This window comes from Rattus rattus, chromosome 1, assembly GCF_011064425.1.
Source record: "Rattus rattus isolate New Zealand chromosome 1, Rrattus_CSIRO_v1, whole genome shotgun sequence".
Classification (NCBI taxonomy): domain Eukaryota; kingdom Metazoa; phylum Chordata; class Mammalia; order Rodentia; family Muridae; genus Rattus; species Rattus rattus.
Window position 1 is genome coordinate 253,786,015 of NC_046154.1, and position 22,621 is coordinate 253,808,635.

A 22,621-nucleotide genomic window follows, 5' to 3' on the forward strand; every position below is an offset into this window, starting at 1 on the left:
ACTCTGATGATTCAGGTATGTCCTGTTCTCCTCCTGGGCAGGGTGCAGACCAAGTGGCTAGGGTTCTTACTGCAGTGGACGCAGGGAGAGAGGGTCTGCAGAAGTATCACACCATCAAAGAAACTTCCTCAGGGAGGCTCTGAGGGGTGAATAGGAGTTTGCTATGGCTGGGGAATGGTACTAAAACTGGGATCAGCTCTATTGTGCATCCTCAGCCCTGACCTCCAGCCCAGTCTCCTGTCTATGTTTTGTGAATTATGTGGAATATATCTATGTTCCCTAAGGTGTGATCCTTGTCCCTGATTATCCACAGCTGTCTGTCTCTCTGGTCCCACTTGTGTTCTTTTAAACCTGGGTGCAGACTGGGATCAGTTTCTGCAGTCTACCCTGTTAGTCATCCCAGCACAGCCTCTCTGTCACAGTTAGCTTTAGCAGTCAACTTCACACAAACCTAGAGTTGCCTGGGAAGAGGGTCCCTCAGTTGAAGAAATGCCCAGATCAGAGCAGCCTGTGGGCATGTCCGTCGGGCATTTTCTTGATTGCTGATTGGTTGTAATTGTTGTGGGTGGGCCCAGCCCACTGTGGGCAGTGGCATCTCTAGGCAGAGACACCTGGGCTGGGTATGAAAGCTAGCTAAACGAGCTAGGAGCGAGCCACCGAGGAACATTCTCCTGTAGTCTCCGCTTCAGCCTTCACCTCGAGTGGCTGCTTTGGCTTCCCTAGATGGACCCTGTGAGCCACATAAAGTCTTTCCTCACCAAGTTGCTTCTGGTTAGTGTTTTATCCCAGCAACAGAAAACAAACTAGGACACCCTCTCACAAGGGCAGGATACAGAGAGAAGCTCCATCCAGTGTCAAACCCAACACGGCATGTGAATGCATTCACTTCCTGCATGGTACACAAGGACAAACTGTGTCACATAGATCCCATAGCACACCCACATTCTGGTTCACATTCAACCATGAATCAGAGAACACACACACACACACACACACACACACACACACACACACCTATACACAAGAGAGAGACACACACACAGAGACACAGAACATACATACAGATACACAGATACACACAGACACAGACACAGACATACATATACACACATATACACACACACACAGAGACACACACAGACATATACACACAGACAGAGTCACAGGACACACCTACAGACACACACAGACATATACACACAGACAGAGTCACAGAACACACCTACAGACACACACAGACATACAGACACACAGACATACAGACACACATATAAAGACAGACACAGAGTATACATACAGACATACACAGACACACATAGAACACATACATACAGACACACATACAGACATACACACAAACACACACAAAGAAAGACAAACAACAGACACACAGAAAGACAGACACATATAGACACAGACACAGAACACATACAGACACACATACACACGGAACGACAGATACACACACACACACACATACACACATACACACAGGCATACCTATACACACAGAGAGAGACACACACAGACATATACACACACACAGAGACACAGAACATACATACAGATACACACAGACACAGACACAGACACAGACATACATATACACACACAGAGAGAGACACACACAGACATATACACACAGACAGAGTCACAGGACACACCTACAGACACACACAGACATACAGACACACAAAGACAGACGCAGAGTACACATACAGACACACAGAGACACACATAGAACACATACATACCAACACACACATATAGACATATACACAAACACACCCAAAGAAAGACAAACACACATACACACAGACAGACACATATAGACACAGACACACAGAACACACATATACATACAGACACATGTACACATGGAACGACAGATATACACACACACACCACACACACACACACACACACACACACACACACACACCACCCACCTCCTTGTTCACTGATGCCCAATCAGCCAGAAACAAGCCGTCTTTCATGGGTGATAACCTACCCAGCATCCCTGCCGGGCCTCCGTGCCTGCTGGAGACCTGCCCGTCCTCTGGGCATCTCATTTCTCCTTTTCACATGTGACCTGTCCTGGCTCCTTAGGATCCATCCCACCCTTCCTCTCCTCTCCTGAAACCCAGAGTGCCCAGTCTTCAGTAGAGACCCACATGCCATGCCCAAGTCTCTCTGGAGTCAGTTGTGCTCTCTTGCCTGCCCTGAACCCACCTCTTTTTCAGGTCTCATCCACACCAAAACAACCTTGCTTGCAGCCCCCACCCGGCCTGGGCACAGCCACTGCTGCCCTTGGCACCACCTGCCCACTGTGGTACTTGGCCCCCAACTCCCACCCAGAGGCTCAGATTTCTCAGACTAATGGACTCTGTGCTCTTGTCTCCAGGCACCACAAAGAGCTCTGCCCCCTCCTCCTGCTGTCAGCTGGGAGACACACTATTGCCATCGACTGACTAATGGCTTTTAGGAAGACAGAGTATCAGTCCATTACATGCGTGTATCGATCGGGACCCATCTGGACTGGGGCTCTGGGAAGCAGTCCTTGGAAACACAAAAGGGGTTACAGTAGAGGCGGGGACACAGTGATTACAAGAGGGAGACTTGGAAGTGCTTTTCTGGTCAAGGGTCAACTAGCTCTCCCTATATCCTCTAACCTCTGACTTCATCCTACGGAATAAAGTGTCTTATAGGGGAGTCAGTTCCCTCACTGTGGGAGCACTGGTCAGGAAATGCCTAGAGAGGCCGCTGGGCAGCTCAGGTGAGGAGATCATGGGAAGAGACTGGGAGCGGCAGTGGAAGCAAGGCCTGTCTCCCTGTTCAGTAGCAGGGTCCCTGCACTGGAGGAGGCTCTTGTCCCCAGAAGTCTACGGTAGTTAGGTGGTCACTTGGCTGGGGCATGGGTGTTGAGTAATGGACACTCACTCTGGAGGTGCAGGAGCTGTGGGCCCGGCATAGCTGTGCATCCTGCTTCTTCCCACCCAGACCTACAACACCTAACTCCAGATGCTGTCTTTCTGAACCGCAGCCAGTGGCAGCCGGCATGACTGACCCAGACAGGGACTGAGCCGATGGCAACAAACTCCACCCCACATCCCTTCTCCCGTGTGTCTGATGGAGCAGTGGCATAAGCTGTCCTCCGCTTCTAGCTGGGGTAGGGCATGAGGCAGTGATCTTTCCTCCAGCTCACAGAAGTGGGAAGAGACAGGTGGGGTGGGCTTTCTTGGGGTCCTTCTCATGAGTAGATTGCTGTGGCTTAAAAGGTGATAATACGGATTCTGTCATGGATGTGGAGGGATGTCCCCTCCCTTCATGGAGGGTCATACCTGGCCTTTATGAAGTGCCTCTTTGTTAATGACTCATAGGTCCGGCCTGTCTACTTACACAATTTCTGTGTTGGGACACTTTAATGGAAGTTCCATATAGTGTGTGTGTTGTTACTTCAGTCCCCACACCAGGGTACTGGCCTGTCTGTGCGAGGGAGATCAGCTGAAATGGAATCCGTGTTGCCAAGTTCCTAAGCTCCCCAAATACCTGTCTGTACTCTCTCAAAGTCCCCGCTCTCTCCATGTGGCCAAGTAGAGGCTTATTCAAAAACACAGGAATCCAGACCAAAAGCCGCCCTCCCCTAGCCTGCTGGGAGGCTGCCGGCCTTTCAAACCTACCGTCTCCTGGGAACTGAGGCTGTAAGAGGTACCTGTGACCTCCCTGTTCTATTCAGGTCACTCTGGAATGGTTTTCAAAATGGCTTCCCTGCCCGTCTCTAAGGTGTGTCTGCCCTTGACGGAAGGCATTGATTTTTCCAAACAAAGCAGGCAGAGGTCAATGTGGGCCTTCTCTGAGTCAGCGGTGGCTTCTGGAGGCTCTGAGCTCTGCCTTCTTTGTCCCTTTGCTCCTAATCCTCAACACAGGGCTTGAACCCTGTAGACGACCTCCAAAAGGCACGGGTTGTCCAAGTGAGGGTCCTGTGCTGTCTGTGGAACCCTTGGCCCCAGTCATGCTGGCATGGGAGCAGGCTGGGGCTGGGAAACTGCTAAAGAGGTGCCTATGATGGCCCCAGCAGGGACAAAAGACCCAGCAGTACAGAACCAGCGGCCAGTCCTGCTTTCTCCTCTCTCCTGCTTCCTGTGTGGAGCTGATGAACTGTCTTTCTAGAACCACAGTTGCGCCATCAGCTGCCTGTCTGGGGGTGACCCTGCAGACAAGTTACTTTTTAACATGAGCTGAAGAGACACGTTTGTCCCCAGAGAGGTCACAGGCCAAGGGACAGGTGAGGCTATTCGAAGGGACAACATTCCAGCACTGGAGTCCCAATGGCTAGTGACAAGGAAGGAGTTGGGGAGCACTGGACACCATGCCCTCAGGGGCCAAGAGCATCCCCCTACCCTGGCAGAATCCCAGCTTCCTGGGTGGACACATCTGCCTGCTTTTGAGGTATAAACACCACAGCTCATTATCCCTAAATGCAGAAGGGATGTCTAGGTCGGCCAGCCCATCCCGCAGATATCAAGATTGACCAATATATACATCCCCTAACCCAGGAGCACAGTTACAATCAACACAGAATCATAATAAGAAATGTGCAGTTTTCAAGGGCTACCCTCCCCCTGTCCGTTACAGTGTATTTAAATCATCAGCCCATAGTTTTTGTTTGTGTGTTTTGTCATTTAACAAGAGGCTCCCAAATTCCCACTATCTCCTTGACCACTCTTGGCATGGGACAGGGGATCCCGTCATATGTGGGACATGCTTTGGAAACACTGAGCTGTGCCACTCAGGGCAAGCCTGCTTTTTCCAGAAAAGCAACTTGACTGAAAGTTAATTAAACATGCATTCAGTGAGAGCGGGTGGAGGAGAACCCCAAGGAACCAAGGTTTGAGAAACAAATGCCGCTTTATGGAAACAGACAATTATCAACGGTCTTAGAGGCGCAGGAAAATAGACCGGAGGCTCACGGAGAGAGGAGGCAGGATGGATTAATAACAACACCATGACGATTAAAGAGATGGCGCCCCGGAGTTGCATCATGAGCCCATCTGTAGTGCCACCAGACCCTGCCACTGTGCATGAAGCCGTCAATCAGACTGTGACCCTAGGCTCAGGCTTCTTCCTGCCCGGGAGTCCACCCTGAGGAAGTAACTCACCTCAGGGAGAGGCCAGGGACAGTGAGGTAGGTGTTGGTGAGCCCTTGTTTCCCACACCCCTGCCACTGCCATTGGTATTTGTCACAGCAAAAGAAAAAAGGAAAGTGTGAGCAGTCTTAAATGTCGCTCTGTGGGGAACTAAGTTAACGCCAGCAAGAGGGAACTTCACGACCGAGTAGATGCTAAAATGATGTTTAGAGACATTAAGGAAATTCGCATGATAATAGCCAATTTACTGTGAATAAAACTGGAACGCAGAATCCCACACAGCCTTTCTGCGAGAGCAAAAAAAAGCAGGGCGTAGGGGACAGGGACGGCAGGAAACAAAACATCAGCCAGGTGGGGCCTGGGGCCTCCCCCTCGCCATTGGTTACTAATTCGATAACAGTAATGATAACAGCTCCTGTTTACTGAGATCCTGACTACACCAGGACCATCGGAATCCTTGCTAGGAGTCCATGCGGTGGTCTGGTTTATAGCCATTTCACGTATGGAAATATGGACTCCAAGAATGATTGGTCCCATGAGATGGGTGTGTATGAACCCTGTACAGTTCTGAGACAGCTGTTGTCAGCCCTGCAAGTTTGCTGGAGTCTGATCAGGAGATGGGTGTGGGTGTGGGGGGAGGGATTAAATTAACTGGGAATAATCAATCATACATCCTGCAGGCTTGCGCTGCCTGGCCTCCTGTTGCGGGGAGGGGCTAGCTGGAAGACGGACAGACCAGAGGGCTGGTGAGGAGCAGGTGGTTGGCTGGTAAGGAGACTATAAGGAGGGAGTGAGGGGTGGGTGGGTGGGTAAGTGTGTGGTTCAGTAGGTGGGTAGATAGGTAGGCCGGTGGACAGGTAGGTGGACTGGTGGGTAGGCAGGTGAGTGACTACTTCTGTTAGGACCTTGAATGCTAGGAACAACCTTGATGCTGGTATAAGAGAAAGGACTGAGACCTTAAACACAGGCCCCCTGGGCCAAGCAAGTTCCAGAACAATCTGTCAGGTCTCTACAGCCTTCAGGAAGGGCCTGAGTCAAATCATTGCTGCCCCAAGCCAGAGAGAGCTATCTATGGGGTTACTTAGAACCCTAGACTTCCTGTGGTTTGGGGGACCCTGGGAGTCCCTCCAGGGATAGGTAAGGTTGGCGACATACCTAGTGTCCCAGGTATCTCAGGAGGCAGATGTCCCAGTAGGGAAGGGACTTATATTCCCAGGCCCTGGACTCAGAAGTCAGCCATCCTGAATTCTGCTGTCATTCTCCCTGGGACTCGGTTTCTTGGATTGGACTGAGGACACTCACTGCTGGGATGCTGGGCAGAGCCAGCGGCCCTGTCACAGGAGTTGTGACGCTCTGCTGCCTCAGCCTGCTATGCAATCTGGGGTTCGTTCACTGAGCTGACCTTCACGGTGAGCCTTCAAGACACCATCCCACAAGACACAGGCCATTCACTCTGAGTGTGGGAACCATGAGCTCTGTAGAGTCCTGTTTTCCAGGGTTCCTTTCCAGTGGGACAGACAGACAGATAAGCAGACAGACACTAAACAGGAAACCAGACACAGTGCCAGGTGTTGATCAAAGGGACCCAAAGTGTGTGCATGGAGTTCAGTGTGGTGGTGTCAGAGTCCAGGGGAGGTGGAAGGGAGGGGTGAGGACAGTCTGTCTGGGAGGAGACTCTGGGTTTGAACCTGCTGGGAGGAAGGGAGCTAGCCCTACAGGTTACTTGGGTGAAGTGCTTTGTTAGGGAGGAGCGGCAGCTGAGGCCCTGGGGCAGAGAGGTCGCTCGCTGTGCTGGGTGAGCAGGGGAAGAGGGTTTTGATTCCATTAGCTGTTTTTGATTCTGTTTTAAAAGGGTCACTCTACTGTGAGGCACAATGGATAGGGACAGGAAGAAAGGCAGGAGGGGGGCTCTGGCCTCAGTGTGGGCAAGATGGAGATGACCAGCCAAGCATCCTCCTGATCTGGCTGCAGCCAGTCCACCCGCTTTCAAATGCTGACTGCTGACTGGCTGGCTGGCCCAAGGCCAGTCACCAAATCGCTATGTGCCTCAGTTTCCTTGTCTACAGACGTAAGTGGCAGAGTGTTGGGCAGGGAACCTGAAGATGGGCTGTGCAGATGTTGGAGACAGCCTCTCCCGGAAGAAGGGGAGGAACACTGAAAAATCACAAGACTCAGAGGTCCCCCCAGGAAGGGACAGAACGGTGAACCTGCTTGTTGCTGGAGAGAGGAGACTGACTAGGAGGTGCCCAGAGGAGTGCAGGGAGCTCTGGGAGTCACCACACATATTGGAGTGGGCTTTTTTGGTGATGCAACGACCTGAGTCACCCATGCTTCAGGTCCGCCGTCTGCGCACATGTGGCCCAAGCCCACACAGGCCTCAATTCTCCTATCCATGAAGTAAAGACAATTTAACCTTCGAGACCCCAATGAAATAGTTACCAAGTCCCAGCGAAGCGTAGGGTGTGTGTATTCTCGTGCGTGTCTGTGTGTGAGCGAGTACGAGCGTGTGTGAGCCTGTGTGTGTTTTTGTGTGTGTGTGTGTTTCTGTGTGAGTGTGTGTATGCATATTCCCCTACATATGTGCCGATGACTACAAGGAAAGGATGGGGTGGCCAACATGACAACTGATCTCCCTCACCTGTCACAGGACAGGTGGGATGCAGAGGCAGATACGCTGATTTTCCCTCCAGATGGCTCTGAGGGCCTGGGTTGGAGGTGACCATGCTCAGCCAGATCCTGCACTGCGCCTGTGCCCTGGCTGGCCTGCCGCACTGTCAGACATACTCACTGAGCATCTGCTATGAGCCAAAGGCAGCCCCACCATGGACCGAGAGCCTGGAACCACCAGAAACCACAGGCAAACAAGCTACTGGGACTATCGGCAGGGGACAGGGCCTGGGGGAACCTAGGAGCCTGGGTAGGTGGCTGGTCTGGGGACAGTGACCACTACAATCTGCAACCAAGGAGGAGACTGGAGCACTTCTGGCTGAGGAAGGCAGAGCCCTGAGGTAGGTAAGGAGAGATTCAAGGTGTGGAGGGCACGGAGGCCGCAGGGAGTGGACAAATCTCAGTCATCTGAACAGAGGTGGAGTCTGAGAATCTGAACAAAAGTTCCTCTGCAAAATCCAATGAAGGCAGCGAGTCTCCAGCTCGCCTAGGCCCCACTACTCCCTAACTCAGTCAGAGACATAGGGCTGGCTGAAGCTCCGTATGCCTGCCATTGAATCTGGCACCTGGTTTTGCCTTCAGCCAGGCAGCCATATTGCTTGAGAGGGAGATAGAGTAGAGAACTAAGGGGCCAGGGCTGTGCCACGGCCCCCAGGGTCTTCAGTATTGCTGCAGAAGTGGCAACTTAGGGGCCACCCAGGGCTTGTCACTTATCAGTGACCCTGCTGCTGGCTGGGGGCATAGCTTTCCTGCTTGCCCCATAGCAGGGTAGGGGTACCCTAGAGCCTGGGCAGCCAAGACCTCCCATAGCTGCCAGGATCTCCATCTTGCAGGAGCCTTTGACCTGCCCTGCCCAGCTGATTGCGTGGCCTCAAGCCTCCTAAGGTGACATATGGCTCTGCCACCATCATGGCTCCTCAGCTGGAGGCCGGTGTGCCATAGAAGCCAGAGAGTCAGACAGCCAAAGATGCAGAGGTCTTCTACACAAGTCATGATGAGGAGGGGAGAAGCTATGAGCTGAGCTCAGAAAATGTCCTCCGAAGTCCTGCCTCCTGCCCCCTCTACTCTCCCTGTGGGGAGGAAAACCCTGAAGCCTCATGCAAAGTCACCACATATCCAAGGACAGAAAGTGACTGGGAGGTGGTGTGTGAATGTGGTCAGTGGCTAGAACATTCCCCAATACATCACGCGTGGGCTTCGGAGCCATGGTTTGGATGGGTAACCAGGTGGCCCCAGGTACAACTTCCTGAAGAGGAAACCAGGAGGGCAGGGACGGTTGGGCTCTGCAGTGTGTGCGTCCTACATGGCCAGGCAGACACCTCTCAGACTCAAGAAAAGCTCTGGCTTTTGTGCAATTCCAAGCTCTGGGCATACATCTCTCACCTCCTCTACGGCTGTATACCGAAGGTGCAGCATGGCACTGGGCATACAGTAGGTGCATAATACGTCCATGATGGTGAAAACCAGTGTGGGGGAGGGGGAACACTGAGACAGACCCAGAGCTCACAGCAGGTAACCCCGGGGCATCGGAGCAGAGGTGGGGTCTTTTATATCTCCAGGCGCCGTGGGCCTCCAGGCAGGCCAGTGCTCCAGCTGTGAGTATAGACCACTAATAACCGTCAATGGCTTCCTGGGCAGCAGGTGGGGACCCCAACGGAGAGGCCTGTTCCAGCTAAAACCATGGTGCCCACAGGCACCCCACCAGGCCCTCTTGGCCAGTGGGCTCTGGATGTTCTGTGGCACAGACGTGAGACGGATACTTTGGGACACCTCACCATCAGGCACAGTCAACAGACTGCTCACTGTCTAGCTCTCCCTGGGTCTGGGTCTTGCTTTACATCTGAATGGTGGCTCTCCACACCCTCACCTCCTACCACAGGAGTCAGCCCAGGGCTCATCCAAGGAAAGACAGACAGTGGCTGTCTCCTGCATGATCGACAGGCACTTCCTCGTCCGTCCTTAAGCACAAGAGTCTGTAAGTGCGTCTGATTAATTATTCACGCCATTCATTATTGAAAAGGTCGCTACCTGGGAGCTGCTCCAGCAGTGGCTAACAAGCTCGCCTGTACCTCCCAGGAGAAGCAGCGAAGATGCATTGTGTGCCTACTATGCGCCGAGCAGTCCCAGAATAACCCAAGGAAGGTTATACCACCCTGACTTCTCATAGGCATTGGGAGGTTGAAGGATAATAGAACAAACCAGGCCCGTTGTGTGTTAGCCAGCCCCCTACAGAACCCAGTGGTCACTGAGCTAGGAGGTATAGGTGGCCAGTCACCTGCAGGGTCCACTGATCACTGTGCTGAGAGGTGTAGGTGGCTAGTCACCCACAGAGCCTGGTGGTCACTGTGCTGGAAGATGCAGATCGCCAGCAAGAGGGTTCAAGATGACAATATTGCAGACCGGGCACTGGGCTGCGACCCCCAGGGATGCTGTGTTCAGAATCTGAGTACTACAGCTACCACACAGGCCCCAGAACCTGCCCACCTATGACCCTGAGCCAAGGCCATGCCTATCTCTGTTCTTGGGTTAGCTGACCTCATGAGACACTTGCTCTGAAAGTCCTCAGTTCTGGGTAGCAATGCTGCCACACACACCCCCGCCCCCATCAATATCACACTGGAGTAGGGCAGAGATGACAGCCGCCCAGATGAGACGGGACGTGGCCATCCCCAAAGCCAAGCTTTTGATATGTCACCTCCCTTGCCAGCGTCCTTCTCTCTCCTGAGCTTCCATGGGACAGCCTGCCTGAGTCACCTCCAGGTATGTATGGCAAAGGAACGAAAGGATAGATTTAGAGTTATTTCCTGACCTCTCGCTGAAAACTCTTCTCCCCATCCATGAGAAACTTTCTTTCCGTTGACCAGACCACAAAAACTTGAAAAGTCATCCAACTTCCCCTTTCGCTTTGGCCACTAGGAAACTCAAGTGACAACCTGTCTCTTTTTTTGGCTTCTCCTCTAGACACACATGTGCTGCCACACGTGAGTGGCTTCAAGTCCTCTTTGGCAAACAGTAAGGACAGCAAATAGCCCGGCCACCCGTGGTCCCAACACAGCAGCAGTAATAGAGTCCAGTCCACCCAGGCTGCTGTTTCGAACACTCACCAGGCAGATGAGCTCTGGAAGGTCATCAGGGGTGGGCTGTGCGTGTCTCCCCGAAGTGTGTGCACGGCCTGGGGGGCTTGCGGCAGGGCACCAGGGGGAGGCTGTGGCTGTGGGGCTGGCTGTCCTGGCCGAGGGGCTCGAGCAGCATTCCCCCACCGCCGGGGGTCCTGTTTCATCCACCGTCCCTGGATCCCCCACCGCGTCAGGTAAACCTTGCAAATATCGTAGTTCATAGCGGAATAATAGAGCAGATCCAAGACCAGCAGTGTGAGCACAAAGAAGCCGTAAATCCACACTCCCAGAAGCGCAGTGTAGTTGCTGGGGAAAGAGAAGCAGAGACTGAGCCGTACTCCCAGAAGCCCCAGGCCGGTGTGCCAGCATTCACCACAGATTGACAAGACACATAGATCAGGCACTAGGCTCCATCTCCACCTGCCCTGTCTCCCTTGCACCCCACTGTCCACTGCTCTGGACCTGCCCTGTGCTCTAGGCTAGGCTTCCTGGGTCCTTCCTTCTGCAAGAACTCTGACTTTTCTAAACTGGGTATTGGGGCTCCCATGACTGGGGGTCCTACCTCACCCCCCCCCACCTCTCCTTGTATATGCTAGGCTCCCTTCTGGCTTTGTGCTTACCACAGCTGTCCCTGGGACACTCCTTCCTGGCCCCACTCCCAAGGACAGATGCCTGAGGCCTGTCATTGGCTTTGAGGAAACAGTAAACCAAGTCATGCCCCACGTGCCTCAGAGCCCCATGGCACCTCTGCCGGGGTGCAACACCTTCAGATCCTTTGCAGAATTCCCTACCCAGTTGTCCATGACTCCCGCTTCAGCTCAGAACCTGTCCTTGCTAAAGTCCTTTCCTTCCGACCACAGAGAAATCCTTTTTTTTTTTTTTAAGGTAAGGCCTTATGTAGCCCAGGCTGGCCTCAAGCTTGCTATGTAAGACAAAGATAACCTTGAATTTCTGGTTCTCCTGCCTCCACTTTCAAAGCGTTGGGATGACAAGTGCTTGGTTTGTAGGCAACGGGAATGGAGCCTGGGGCTTTGTGCATGCTACGAAAACACCCTACTAGCCAAGCCAAGATGGCCACTCCATTATTCTGTGTTGCCCAACAGAGGCTGTGGTCTCCTGGCAGAGGTGGCAAGAGTCCTTAGGATTTAATATTTCAAATGATCCCAACTCATTGCAAACTCAGCTGTCTCTTTACATGTTGCTTTGACACTGGAGCACACAACTGGCCACCCCCTGCCCAGTGCCTGTGCACAGGCCAAGCCCTCTGCCGGGTAGCCTTTCCCATGTCCCCACCTCCCTCCCCCTCTGTCCCACTGTTTGGGGTACCCTCATTTGAGACTGTTCCGATCCTCCAAGTCTTCATGAAGCCCAGCCTCTCCTTTGGCCCCCATCACCTGGCATATCTGTGCCTGTGATGCCCCCGCCCCAGGTTGGGGTCTCAGTCCCCTAGGGTGGGTTGCCTCCAGGTTTGCCACCACAGCTGGGTTGCTGCCTGGAACCTGCCAGGGACTGGACCGTTTAAATAGACTGGTTTATTAACTGCTCAAGTGACACCCACTTCAGTCTGTTCCCTGCCATGGGCATCTGCTTGAGTGGGCATGGGCCAGCCAGGGTGTTGAGAAGAGGCTGCTGACCAGCCTGGGAGAGGCGAGCTGAGAACCTCCACTCCAGAAGGACCTGGAGCGCCTGCCTGCCTGCCTGCCTGCCTGAGCTAGGAACTGAGCTTGGCCTGATCATCTGGGTCTGCTTTGCTGTGTGGTCTATGAGAAACCCCGCTCATCTCCAGGTCTTAAGTCTCTCCTCAACTTAGGATGCCCACCTCCTCATCTTCCAAGGGTGACCCCTAGTTTCAGCTGTGGTTTCTGGTGGTGAGATGGTGGCTATCCTGCCCAGCCTTGCCAGGGCAGAAGCAGAGCCGATAAGGCCACTTTCTTTCTCCATTCAGGAGAATGTTTCCCAGCGGGCCAATTTCTTGGACGGGAAGACTTCTCTCGGGAGTCAGGGCAGTAGGGGTTCGGGGTGGGGGTGGGGAATGGGCTATTGGTAAGGCTCTGCCACTTTGTGCACAGAGAGCTTGGCAGCCTCAAGATGGGTGCTTAGAACTCAATACCAGTCAGTACTTGGACTCAGTACCCAGCAAATCCTAAACAGGGAAGTCTTTCCAAAGCAACCTTGTCTCTCAGCCAACTAAGACGATGCAAAGGTGTGAATGACTGACAGCCAAGTGCTGAGCCTTTTATTAATAGACTTTAGCTTTGCCTGGAAGTGTCAGGGCACTTTCCTCTAGTGTGCCCGCTAGAGGAAAAAGGCCAAGATCCCCAACTCACTTATAGGCTGGAGACTCATGGGAGACAGATGTCTAGGTGGGCTCTGGTCCCAGGCATCCAGCTCTCCCCAGATTCCTCTCTCTTGCAGCCCCCATGGCAGGGCTCTGAAAACCAGGCTGTTCCTGATGGTTCCCATGGCAGCAGCCTGGGGGCTGAGGAGGCGGGGAGGGAGCAGGGCCGCTCTCTGCAGATGCTGTTTGGCATCCAGAGCAGGAGGGGTGGTGGCCCTGCCTGGAGCTAGAAACACTGAAACAGTGCAGGACAAGGGGCACCAGAAGGTCCCCTCTGCTCTGCACAGTGCTCAGATGGAAGGAAGCAGACCTTTCGTGCCTGAGGGGGAAACTGGACAGGGAGAGGAACCTCTGGGGGACCAAAGTCTTCTCTGAGATTCCCCAACTGTGACAGCAGTATCAGGATTTGAATTCCCCAGAGCACCTCTAAACCCAACCTAAGCAATCCCAAAGGCTTAGAGACCTAGCCCCATGCCTTGATGCACCCCTGCTGAGCCAACTCCCCATCTCCTGTGCACCCAACAGACCCTGATGCTGGGTCACGGTGTGGTCATCAGGAAGCCTCGTTGAACCTCATGTGGGTCACAACGTCACTGGGTTTCCGAGATCACCCTGTGGTCTGTTTTCATTTGTAAGACTGTAGGTAGCCTCGGGACAGCAGACTCCCCCAAGGCTGGTTGGATCATACACGTGTCAATCATACCCGTGTGGTACTGACACAGTAAGAACTGGGAATGGGTGGGATGCAGGCGCCATGGTACCGACCAGCGCTGGCCAGATGTTACAGTTGTGTGATTGGCACACCAACGAAGAACAAGGGACATATGTGCTCTGGGCTCAGAGTGAGGACCCCATTTTACAGATGGGCCCCCTATGAGCAGCCATTGCTCACAGTGACCACGCCATTCCTGTTGCGCAGAATTGGAAACTGAGGCTCGTCTCCCCTAGACTGTGAGAAATGAATTTTGAAGAGCTGCATGTGGGTCCCAGTGGCTCCCCCTGGCTCGGCCCATACCTCTGTTGTAAGGCTGACAGGGCCGCTCCCACAGTATGTTCTGTGATTCCCGCTTTATGAATGAAGGCTGCAGAGGACTGTCCACAATTCCCACTCGGCCAATCCAACCCATCAGGGTGGGACGGCTTCAGCCATGGTCTTCCTGCTCTAACTGACAGGCTGGACCAATGCTCCCATGACTTTTGGGTGTTGGGGATGGGGGCAAGGATTTCCATTCCAGGCCAGGAGTTTGAAGCCAGGTCCCTACAACCTCAGAGAGTGCTGAATCCTGGGAAATCCCAGGGTTAAATCTAAAACAGACATCAGAAAGGGAGCCCCGAGATTCTTTGAGATTCTTTCGTTATCACCCTGGCTCTACCTGTATTAGGAATTAAAAACAAGTCCTGTCGTCTCTCATCTGAGCATTCTGTCTGAGAAAAGGTTCCATGTGTGTGGGGCTTGCAGCTGGACAGTATCCCCACCTGTCTGTTTATTCTCGATTCTGCAGAAGGCCCTGCCTACAGGGACCATGCCCTGTGTGTGGCAGGTGGGGCACCAGGACCACAGACCTCTCCACAACAGCTTGCAGCCCCCAGCCCATGCTCTCCAAGGCCTGCCAGCTGCAAGGATTTGCGTCTTTAATTTTTAAAATGCCATTTAAAGTATGCAATCTGGAAATTAACTGCACCCAGATGCCGGGCCTCAGCCACGCGTGCGTGGAGGGCAAAGATAAAAGGCAGATGTTGTGGCAGGGCTTCTGTGACCGCCCAGCCTCAGACAGTGGCAGGCGCCGCCGTGTGCAGGTCTGGGTGAGTCAGCTTCCTCGGGGTTTCCAAAGCGATAACAGAACCTTCCCACTGGAGGACTTGCAATGTGTCTGTGGAGCAGAACGGCCGGCCGTCAGCTAAAGGCTGCAGTTGCCTGGCCTGACCTGGGATAGAAATCCCCGCCCCCACCCAGAAGTCAGGAGAGCAGTGGTCCGGCCCATCAGTCAGAGCAGGGAGACCCTGGCTGCAGAAGCCCTGTCCTGCTGGTTGGCTTGGGCAGGTGGAAACAGGAACAGCCCTGTGCAGACTTCACCCGTAAAGTGGGAACACAGAACATATTGTGGGAGTTGCCCTGGTCAGCCTCACCATGGAGACCCGGCTTTAGCAGGTGGGAGCCACTGGGACCTAAATTCAGCTCTTCAAAATCCACTTTCCATTAGTCTTAGGAAGATGAACCTCGGTTTCAGCCTTAAAGTAGGAGTTAAGTACACATCCTACTCTGGGGTGTAACTGAGGCTTTGCAAACTGGCATGAGGTCCAGAAAAGAGAAGAGACCTTGAAGGCAGGGGGTAGGGGCTACAGTACAGCTTGTAGAGGTTTTTGTTTGTTTTTTGCTTTGTTTCCTGGTGCACGAAGCCCTGGGTTTTATCCACAGTACTACATAAAAGGTGCATGGTGACATGTGCCTCTAATCTCAGCTTTTGGAAGGTAGAGGCAGGAAGATTAGGCCTTCTAGGTCATCCTTGGCTTCATAGAGAGTTGGTAGCTAGCCTGGGCTACACGGGACTCTGTCTCAGTCAAAACAAAATAGAGAGAGAAGAAATCAATGAGGGAAAGCTCCTGTGAAGCACAGAGGAAGCCAGGTGTGGTGGTGCACACCTGTGATCACAGAGGAAGCCAGGTGTGGTGGTGCACACCTGTGATCACAGAGGAAACCAGGTGTGGTGGTGCACACCTGTGATCACAGAGGAAGCCAGGTGTGGTGGTGCACACCTGTGAAGCACAGAGGAAGCCAGGTGTGGTGGTGCACACCTGTGAAGCACAGAGGAAGCCAGGTGTGGTGGTGCACACCTGTGAAGCACAGAGGAAGCCAGGTGTGGTGGTGCACACCTGTGAAGCACAGAGGAAGCCAGGTGTGGTGGTGCACACCTGTGATCACAGAGGAAGGCAGGTGTGGTGGTGCACTTGGGAGACTGAGGAACAAGGACCTCAAGTTCATGGCTAGTCTGAGCTACAGAATCTAAACAATCACAAATAAAAATCACCAAGGATGCCTCAATAGGTCTAGGCGCAGTCAAGCATGGTACCTTGACTAAGGTCACATGTCCAGGAAGAGGTTGGCTGGGGCAGTCATGGGTGGCACAGATCTTGTGTTTAGTAACCTGGGAGGCAGAGCTCACTCATATAAAAAATCTCCCTTTCCTTTCCAGGGGGATGTCCCAGTGGGGTCAGCCACTGTCTCCTCTGGCCCTGCTGCTATAGGCTTAAAGGGCAGGACCACAGGGTCAGGAGGCAGGATGATGCTGCACACAGAGCCAGTTTGACCCAGTGGCCCACCCGGACTCAGTCCCTGAACAAACACACAGATGTCTCTCTGCAGGGCTGGGGCACACCTGGGTATAATGGGGACGGCACTGGCCAGAGCCACGTGAGCAGAGATGTGTGTGACTTTATTCTTGCAGCTTGACCACCACATCAGCCTGGGCCATGACATTCCATGTGCAGAGCTACGAGTGTCCCATGTGGATGTCATCGCAGTACAGCTGGGTCCAGGCGACAATTGGATAGGTATTGCTATGGCCTTGTGAGCTGTGTGGTTTCAGACATACTTCCACACTCTCTGGTTCTCAGGCCTGTCTATTGGACTTGCTCACACGTAATGGCTCTGTATGGATGGCAGAGAAGTCATTTATAGGGTTAGGGGAAGGGGTGTTCAGGCAAGAAGCTATGATAATTCTAGAAGGTCCTCTCAAGAACGATACTGTGTAAGGAGATTTTACACCTGACGAGCCTCGGCGAGACTGTGACTCAATGATTCCCATTCTATTCTGGTTAGCCTGGGTCAGAGTTCAAAACTGGAGGCCATGGGAGAGGTCACATGGGGTCACCAGGGTACTGGGACTCAGACTGATAACACCACACTTCAGAAACTTCACTATGACCAATGAGAAAGGAGGGCTTTGGCAGAGACCAGGAAGAAGAGGCCTTGACAGGCCTGTTTGGCCCAGGAGTGCCAACTGCTTCATTTTCGTGGAGACCCATCTCCATACCTGTGGGCCCCTTTTCCCTAGACATATCCTAGCATCTGCCCCTGAGGAGGGAGGGAGGGAGGGAGAGAGAGAGAGAGAGACAGGCACCTACACACAGAGAGCATGCATTCAGGCATGAGAGACACACACACACAGAGAAACACAGACAGACGGACAGACAGACAGACAGAGACAGAGAGACAGAGAGAGAGCTGATTGCTTTCTCCTGCAGCTCTGAGCAAAGGCCTCCCCTGACTTGACAGGGGCAAGGCCTGCCTGAGAGGGGTGCAGGGTGTCTGGCTGGCCCTCATTTGGCCCCTGGCTGCCGGCTTGGCTGGAAGCAGGCATCTTGCTGCGGTGGTGGAATTGGCAAAGCAGCCTCCTTTCGTTCAGTGGCTTGCTTTTCTGCCAGGCAGACAGAATCGCCACACAACACTCTGTTCATCCAAAAAACACAAATAAATAAGACCAGGTCACCAGCCCACCTCCAGCTGACTCACTGCGGGGGGGGGGAGGAGGAGGAGGAGGAGACTGCACTCTGAACAGGGCCCCAGGGCCCTCTGGGGGGTCACAACTGGCTTCAGACAAGGCTCAGCTTCCTGGACCTGTGTCTGTGTCCCTAGCCTCAATTCTTGTCAACCTGCTGGGGTCTAGGACAAGAGACTTCATCAACATGTTTTTGGTCCCTCCCCTCTTTTCTCTCAGAAAGTCTGAGGCTGATGGAGACTCAGGGTGGCTGTCCTATGGTATGGCAAAGGCACTAAAAGGTAATGCATCCACGAGTGGTCTCCACATTGTGAGTCTACCTTAAAGTAACTTTCTTTGGCCATGTGTCAGGCTGCCATCTCAGAGATTCACCTCGTGGCACCCCTCTGTAACTGAGTCCACCTGGAAGTCAACCCCTACTACAGGTCCCTAGGCCTGGGTCCTCTCCACAAAGTCCTTGAACCTGGAAAGAGGACTGACGGCTCCCACTGCCCTCTGTTGGGCTTGATTCCCTTCCAAGCCACATTCTGGTTTTTATGGACTGATTAGGTCCCCAGGGTCCTCATCCCAATAACTCGCTCTATGATACAAATGCAGCTTAGACCTTTCAGGAGAGAATTCCCATCCCAACCAACTGGGCGTTCCTGCTTCTGGCTGGGAAGACTAGCCCCTGGCTGAGAAACGCTGCCCCTGGCTGGGAGGCCCCGCCCCTGCTTGGAAAGCTCCGCCCCTGGCTGGGAGGCCCCGCCCCTGGCTGGGAGGCCCCGCCCCTGACTGGAAAGCCCCTTCCCTTACTGGGAGGCGCTGACCTTGTCTTGGAAGCCCTGTCCCATCTGGGAGTCCAGGCCTAACAGTCACGTCTATATCCCCTCTTCCTCTTCAAGGAGTCTGCGCAGAGTTACTCATCCTCACCTGTGCCTTCTCCCCTTCTAGGTCGGCTACCTCGGCTCCCTTGGAAAGGGTGCTGCTGGTTTGGTGGTGATGAGCAGGGGCCAGCTGCCTCACCTCACATCCCCATCTCTGAAGAGGGAGTATCAGGAAGATGGCTAGACACTTAAAGGAGGATGCCCTACGTCAGCAGGCCCCACATCTGTCAAGGGACACTGGTGTCAGCAGCGCGCATATGGGATGCCCCTGTGACCGGCACAGAGATTTCACAGTGCCTTGCCCCGGGAGTGCTTCTGAAAGCCAATGATTAAAAACTCAAGCGAAGCTTCAGAGCATCACCGTTCCCACTCCCTCTGGGGGAAGGCCCTTGGTATTGGCAGCCAGCGGCAACAGCCAGGCCCCTGTGCCTGCTTTGTGGGAAACCCTGTGGGAGCAGATTATAGAAACCTGTGGGCTTCTAAGGGAGGCTCCCAGAGCCCAGGTGCCAGACCTCGAGGAAGTCTAGTTGTGGGGCCCAGCCTCTGCCTGGCTTTCACAGGGCACCTGTAGCACCGAGTCCCAACCCCAGTCCTGGCACTACCCTTCCCCCTCGTGGAGATAGCCCGTGGTCTTACAAAAGGCTTAGGCCAGATTCCAGGCTTGGTTCCAGACCCTGCTGTGACGGACGGGGCTTGCTGAGCCACTTCACACACAGGATTATTCAGAGGCCCAAGCAGATGGCAGGATATTCAGGGGAAGCACCGTGCAACTGAGAAAGGAGCTCTCAGGAGCTGGCCATGGTGGGAGGAGGAGAGGTTTGGATGATAGTCAGAGTCTGTATCTCCTGCCCACCCAAAGGAAAGAGGCACCTTCTCCCGAGCGAGCAGAGCCTGGTAGCAAAGCCTCGAGCTACAGAGGCAGACAGAGCTGGAGGCTCAGCTCCTCAGTCCTGTTGCTCCCAGCACCACCACGAATCATAACAACAGTCACTCCATAAGATCCCCCATTCAGTCCATTGCTCCTACCATGGGAAACCTTTCAACCCCCAGGGAAAGACTTGAAGCTTCCCATAATGCCGAGGATAATAAGAGTGCCTGACTGTTGGCCTGTTTTAGAGACACTAGCCTATGCATCTGGAAAGGAAAACAAAACAAACAAAAGCATACAAAATCAAGAACGAAAAGCCAGTTGGTGGTGGGGCACGCCTTTAAGCTCAGCACTGGGGAGGCAGGGGCATGTGGATCTCTGAGCTCAAGGTCAGCCTGGCCTACAGAGAGAGTTCCAGAAACGCTGTCTGTAAAAACCAAACCAAACCAAACAAACAAACAAACAAACATAAAAAAAAAACAAACAAACCCAGAAACTGTGAAAGTAAGACTGGCATCAGGACTCAAGAGGTGGTACACAAGTTCGCAAGTTCAGGGCCACACTGTGAGCTCCTGCTTGATAAGCAAGGAAGGGGGGGTCCTGGGTTATTTTTTCCAAGTGGCATAACTGGAAACAGGAGAGAATTGATGGACAAAGTGTTACAAAAACTGAGGACCGAATTCATGACTAAAGATTCCTAATTTTTGAACATCCATAGCCAGGAGGGTAAGAAGAAAAGAGGCTATTTCTGACAGCAACGTGAAAAGAACAAGCTAGAAACAAACGCAGACGTCACCCACGTCTTCCCTACATAGAAAACCAAAAGCATTACAAAAGAAAATCTGAAGGGCAGAGGATAGCTCAGGGATGGGACAGTTGCCTAGAAACTTTGAATCAATGGGTAAACAGGCTGTGTGTTCTTGAGTGGAAACAGTCAATGCCAAAGACTGAAACAGAAACAATATTGCCAGAAGTTGTTTCTTCCGTGAAGCTAAGGGCAATGGAGGATACTAATAGGACTTTTTCAGTTTGTTCTGTCGGGGCCTGCAGAGCAGGAGAACCATATAAGCAAATTCTAAAAACCAGGGTCTAAAGAGCCCAGGACGATTAAACCACAGAGACATGAAGTCAGGCTAGACGTCAGCAGTTCACACAGTTGTAACACTAGCATAGAACATGGAGCAGCAAAGGCCACAGAGCTGTGACACTCTGCCCTGGGGCTCACATGTGGCACGTTATGACACAGGGTGAGTTTGAATGTCACACCAGTAGACAGAGAGAAGGCAGGCGGTTCAACAGGAGCATGGGGCTTTGTTAGTCTTTGGAAGAGGAATGACACCCACAGGCTCGAGTGCTTAGACACTTGGCTTCCAGCTGGTGGCGCTGTTGGGGAAGGCTGTGGAACCATTAGGACAGGGAGCCTTGCTGGAAGAAGTGAGTCACCAGGGGCTGGCCTTGAGTCTGTATAACCTGGACCCAGTTCCTCTTCACTCCCTGCTTCCCAGGTACAAGGTGGCCAACCAGCTTCTTTCTCTTTCTGCCAGACTTCCCTGCCTCCTGCCATGTTGACTCTGCCATGATGAACTGTGTTCCCAGGAACCTTGAGCCAAATAAGTCCTTTCTCCCTTAGATTGTTCTAGTCAGGGGCATCTTACCACAATGATGGGAAAAGAAACTAAGATACTCTCTGTATAAAAAAGGTAATAAAACCCAGTTCTTGATGGAATATTTACATTAGAATAAGTCTGACCCAAACAACAGATAAGAGACTGGGAAGCTATATTTGAAACTTGAAAGAGAAGACAGGAGAACTTTTTGATGCTCTTAGAAGAAAAGGCTTTTCTCAAAAGGGCAAACATCAGACACCACAAAAAATAAATGGATATCCTGAGATCACAGGACTGCTGAGCATGCATAAAAAGCACTTCAAAGTGAAGGGAGTGCTGGAAAATATTTGTATCATGTTTCCTTCATATATAAAGATTTCTTGTTAAAAAATAAGAAAAACACCAAAAATGTAGTAGGAAAAGAAATTGACAGAACCACATCAACAGCCAGCATACAAGAAACACAATGACATGCCCTGCCCTTGCCTCTAACACAGCAAAGGATGGTCAACTCTGTTCAAATAGAAGTGAGTGCCGCTTTGACCCGCCATGCCCTGAGCAGTACAGCCTCTGCTCCTGTGCCAACAAATTCCTCTTGGAGACCTGATCTCCATGTGTTTTCACTACCTCTGAAGGATCAGTCTCGGCATCAATGCTAGTACCAATATTACTGAGTGAAAGTCGTCAAACAGTTCTGGGGGATTCCAAGCTTCACAAACATGACCCCACTCAACCTCTCCAGCAGGCTCGTCCAGGTGGGTACCCTATGCCCATTTCTCAGACGGGAACTGTAAAGCTCAGAGAGCGGATGGGCAAGGAACCTAGGTTGTTTCAAGTCTTTGCAAAGCTCCTTTCAGGTCTGCCTCCTTGCATGTGTTATCTGGAGCATCCCCAGGGTAGGGGTGGGCAGTGGTCAGAGCAGTTGGTAGGTGGGGGTTTGGTACTCACTTGTGCATGTAGCCCTCGGGGCCGGCTGTGAGGTTTGCCTGCATGACCGCCTGGAACTCCGTCTCGTTGCAGCAGTATTTGAAGACCGTGTTGTTATGGTGACAGCAAAGGACGAAAGTTTTGTTGTCCGAGAGCCGGGGGCAGTGGAAACCAAAGTGGTAGCGGCCTTTGTGGTCCGTGTAAGGCTCACAGACCCGGAAATGTGCGGACAGGACTGGAATACAGAGACACCAGGTTTGCCAGGGTCCCCTTGGCAGCTCACAGGTGCTGAGCAGAAAGGACTGGGCCACCTGCTCCAGGGTCCTACTGGCCCCTCCCTTCCTGGGAATCCTTCATGGTTCAGAGAGAGCCTCACTTCGGCCCCAAAGCCTCCTGGACCTCTGATCCCCACCTCTGACACAACAACAGCCCCCATAGCCCATACTGAATGCTCCTTGAAGCTCATCTGTAGGGCCACCTCCAGCATCTCAGCCTATAGTGACTAGGGACCTATTCGGTGTCCTCACTGAATCCACATGGTCACCCTAGCAGGATTCTGCTGTCACTTTGAAGGTGGAGAAACTGAGCC

The 22,621-nt window shown here is 52.8% G+C and overlaps 1 protein-coding gene across 2 annotated transcripts in view; it reads right to left on the reverse strand.

Annotated features, from left to right (window-relative positions):
- Positions 1–22,621, reverse strand: part of Shisal1 (shisa like 1) — a 62,605-nt gene that overhangs the window by 12,434 nt on the left and 27,550 nt on the right. For both annotated transcript variants that reach the window (XM_032918897.1, XM_032918886.1), the window contains exons 3-4: positions 22,054–22,267; positions 10,919–11,236 (exon numbers count right to left, since the gene is read on the reverse strand). In XM_032918897.1, the coding sequence (XP_032774788.1) occupies positions 10,919–11,236; positions 22,054–22,267 (532 nt within the window). The remainder of the gene's footprint in view (positions 1–10,918; positions 11,237–22,053; positions 22,268–22,621) is intronic.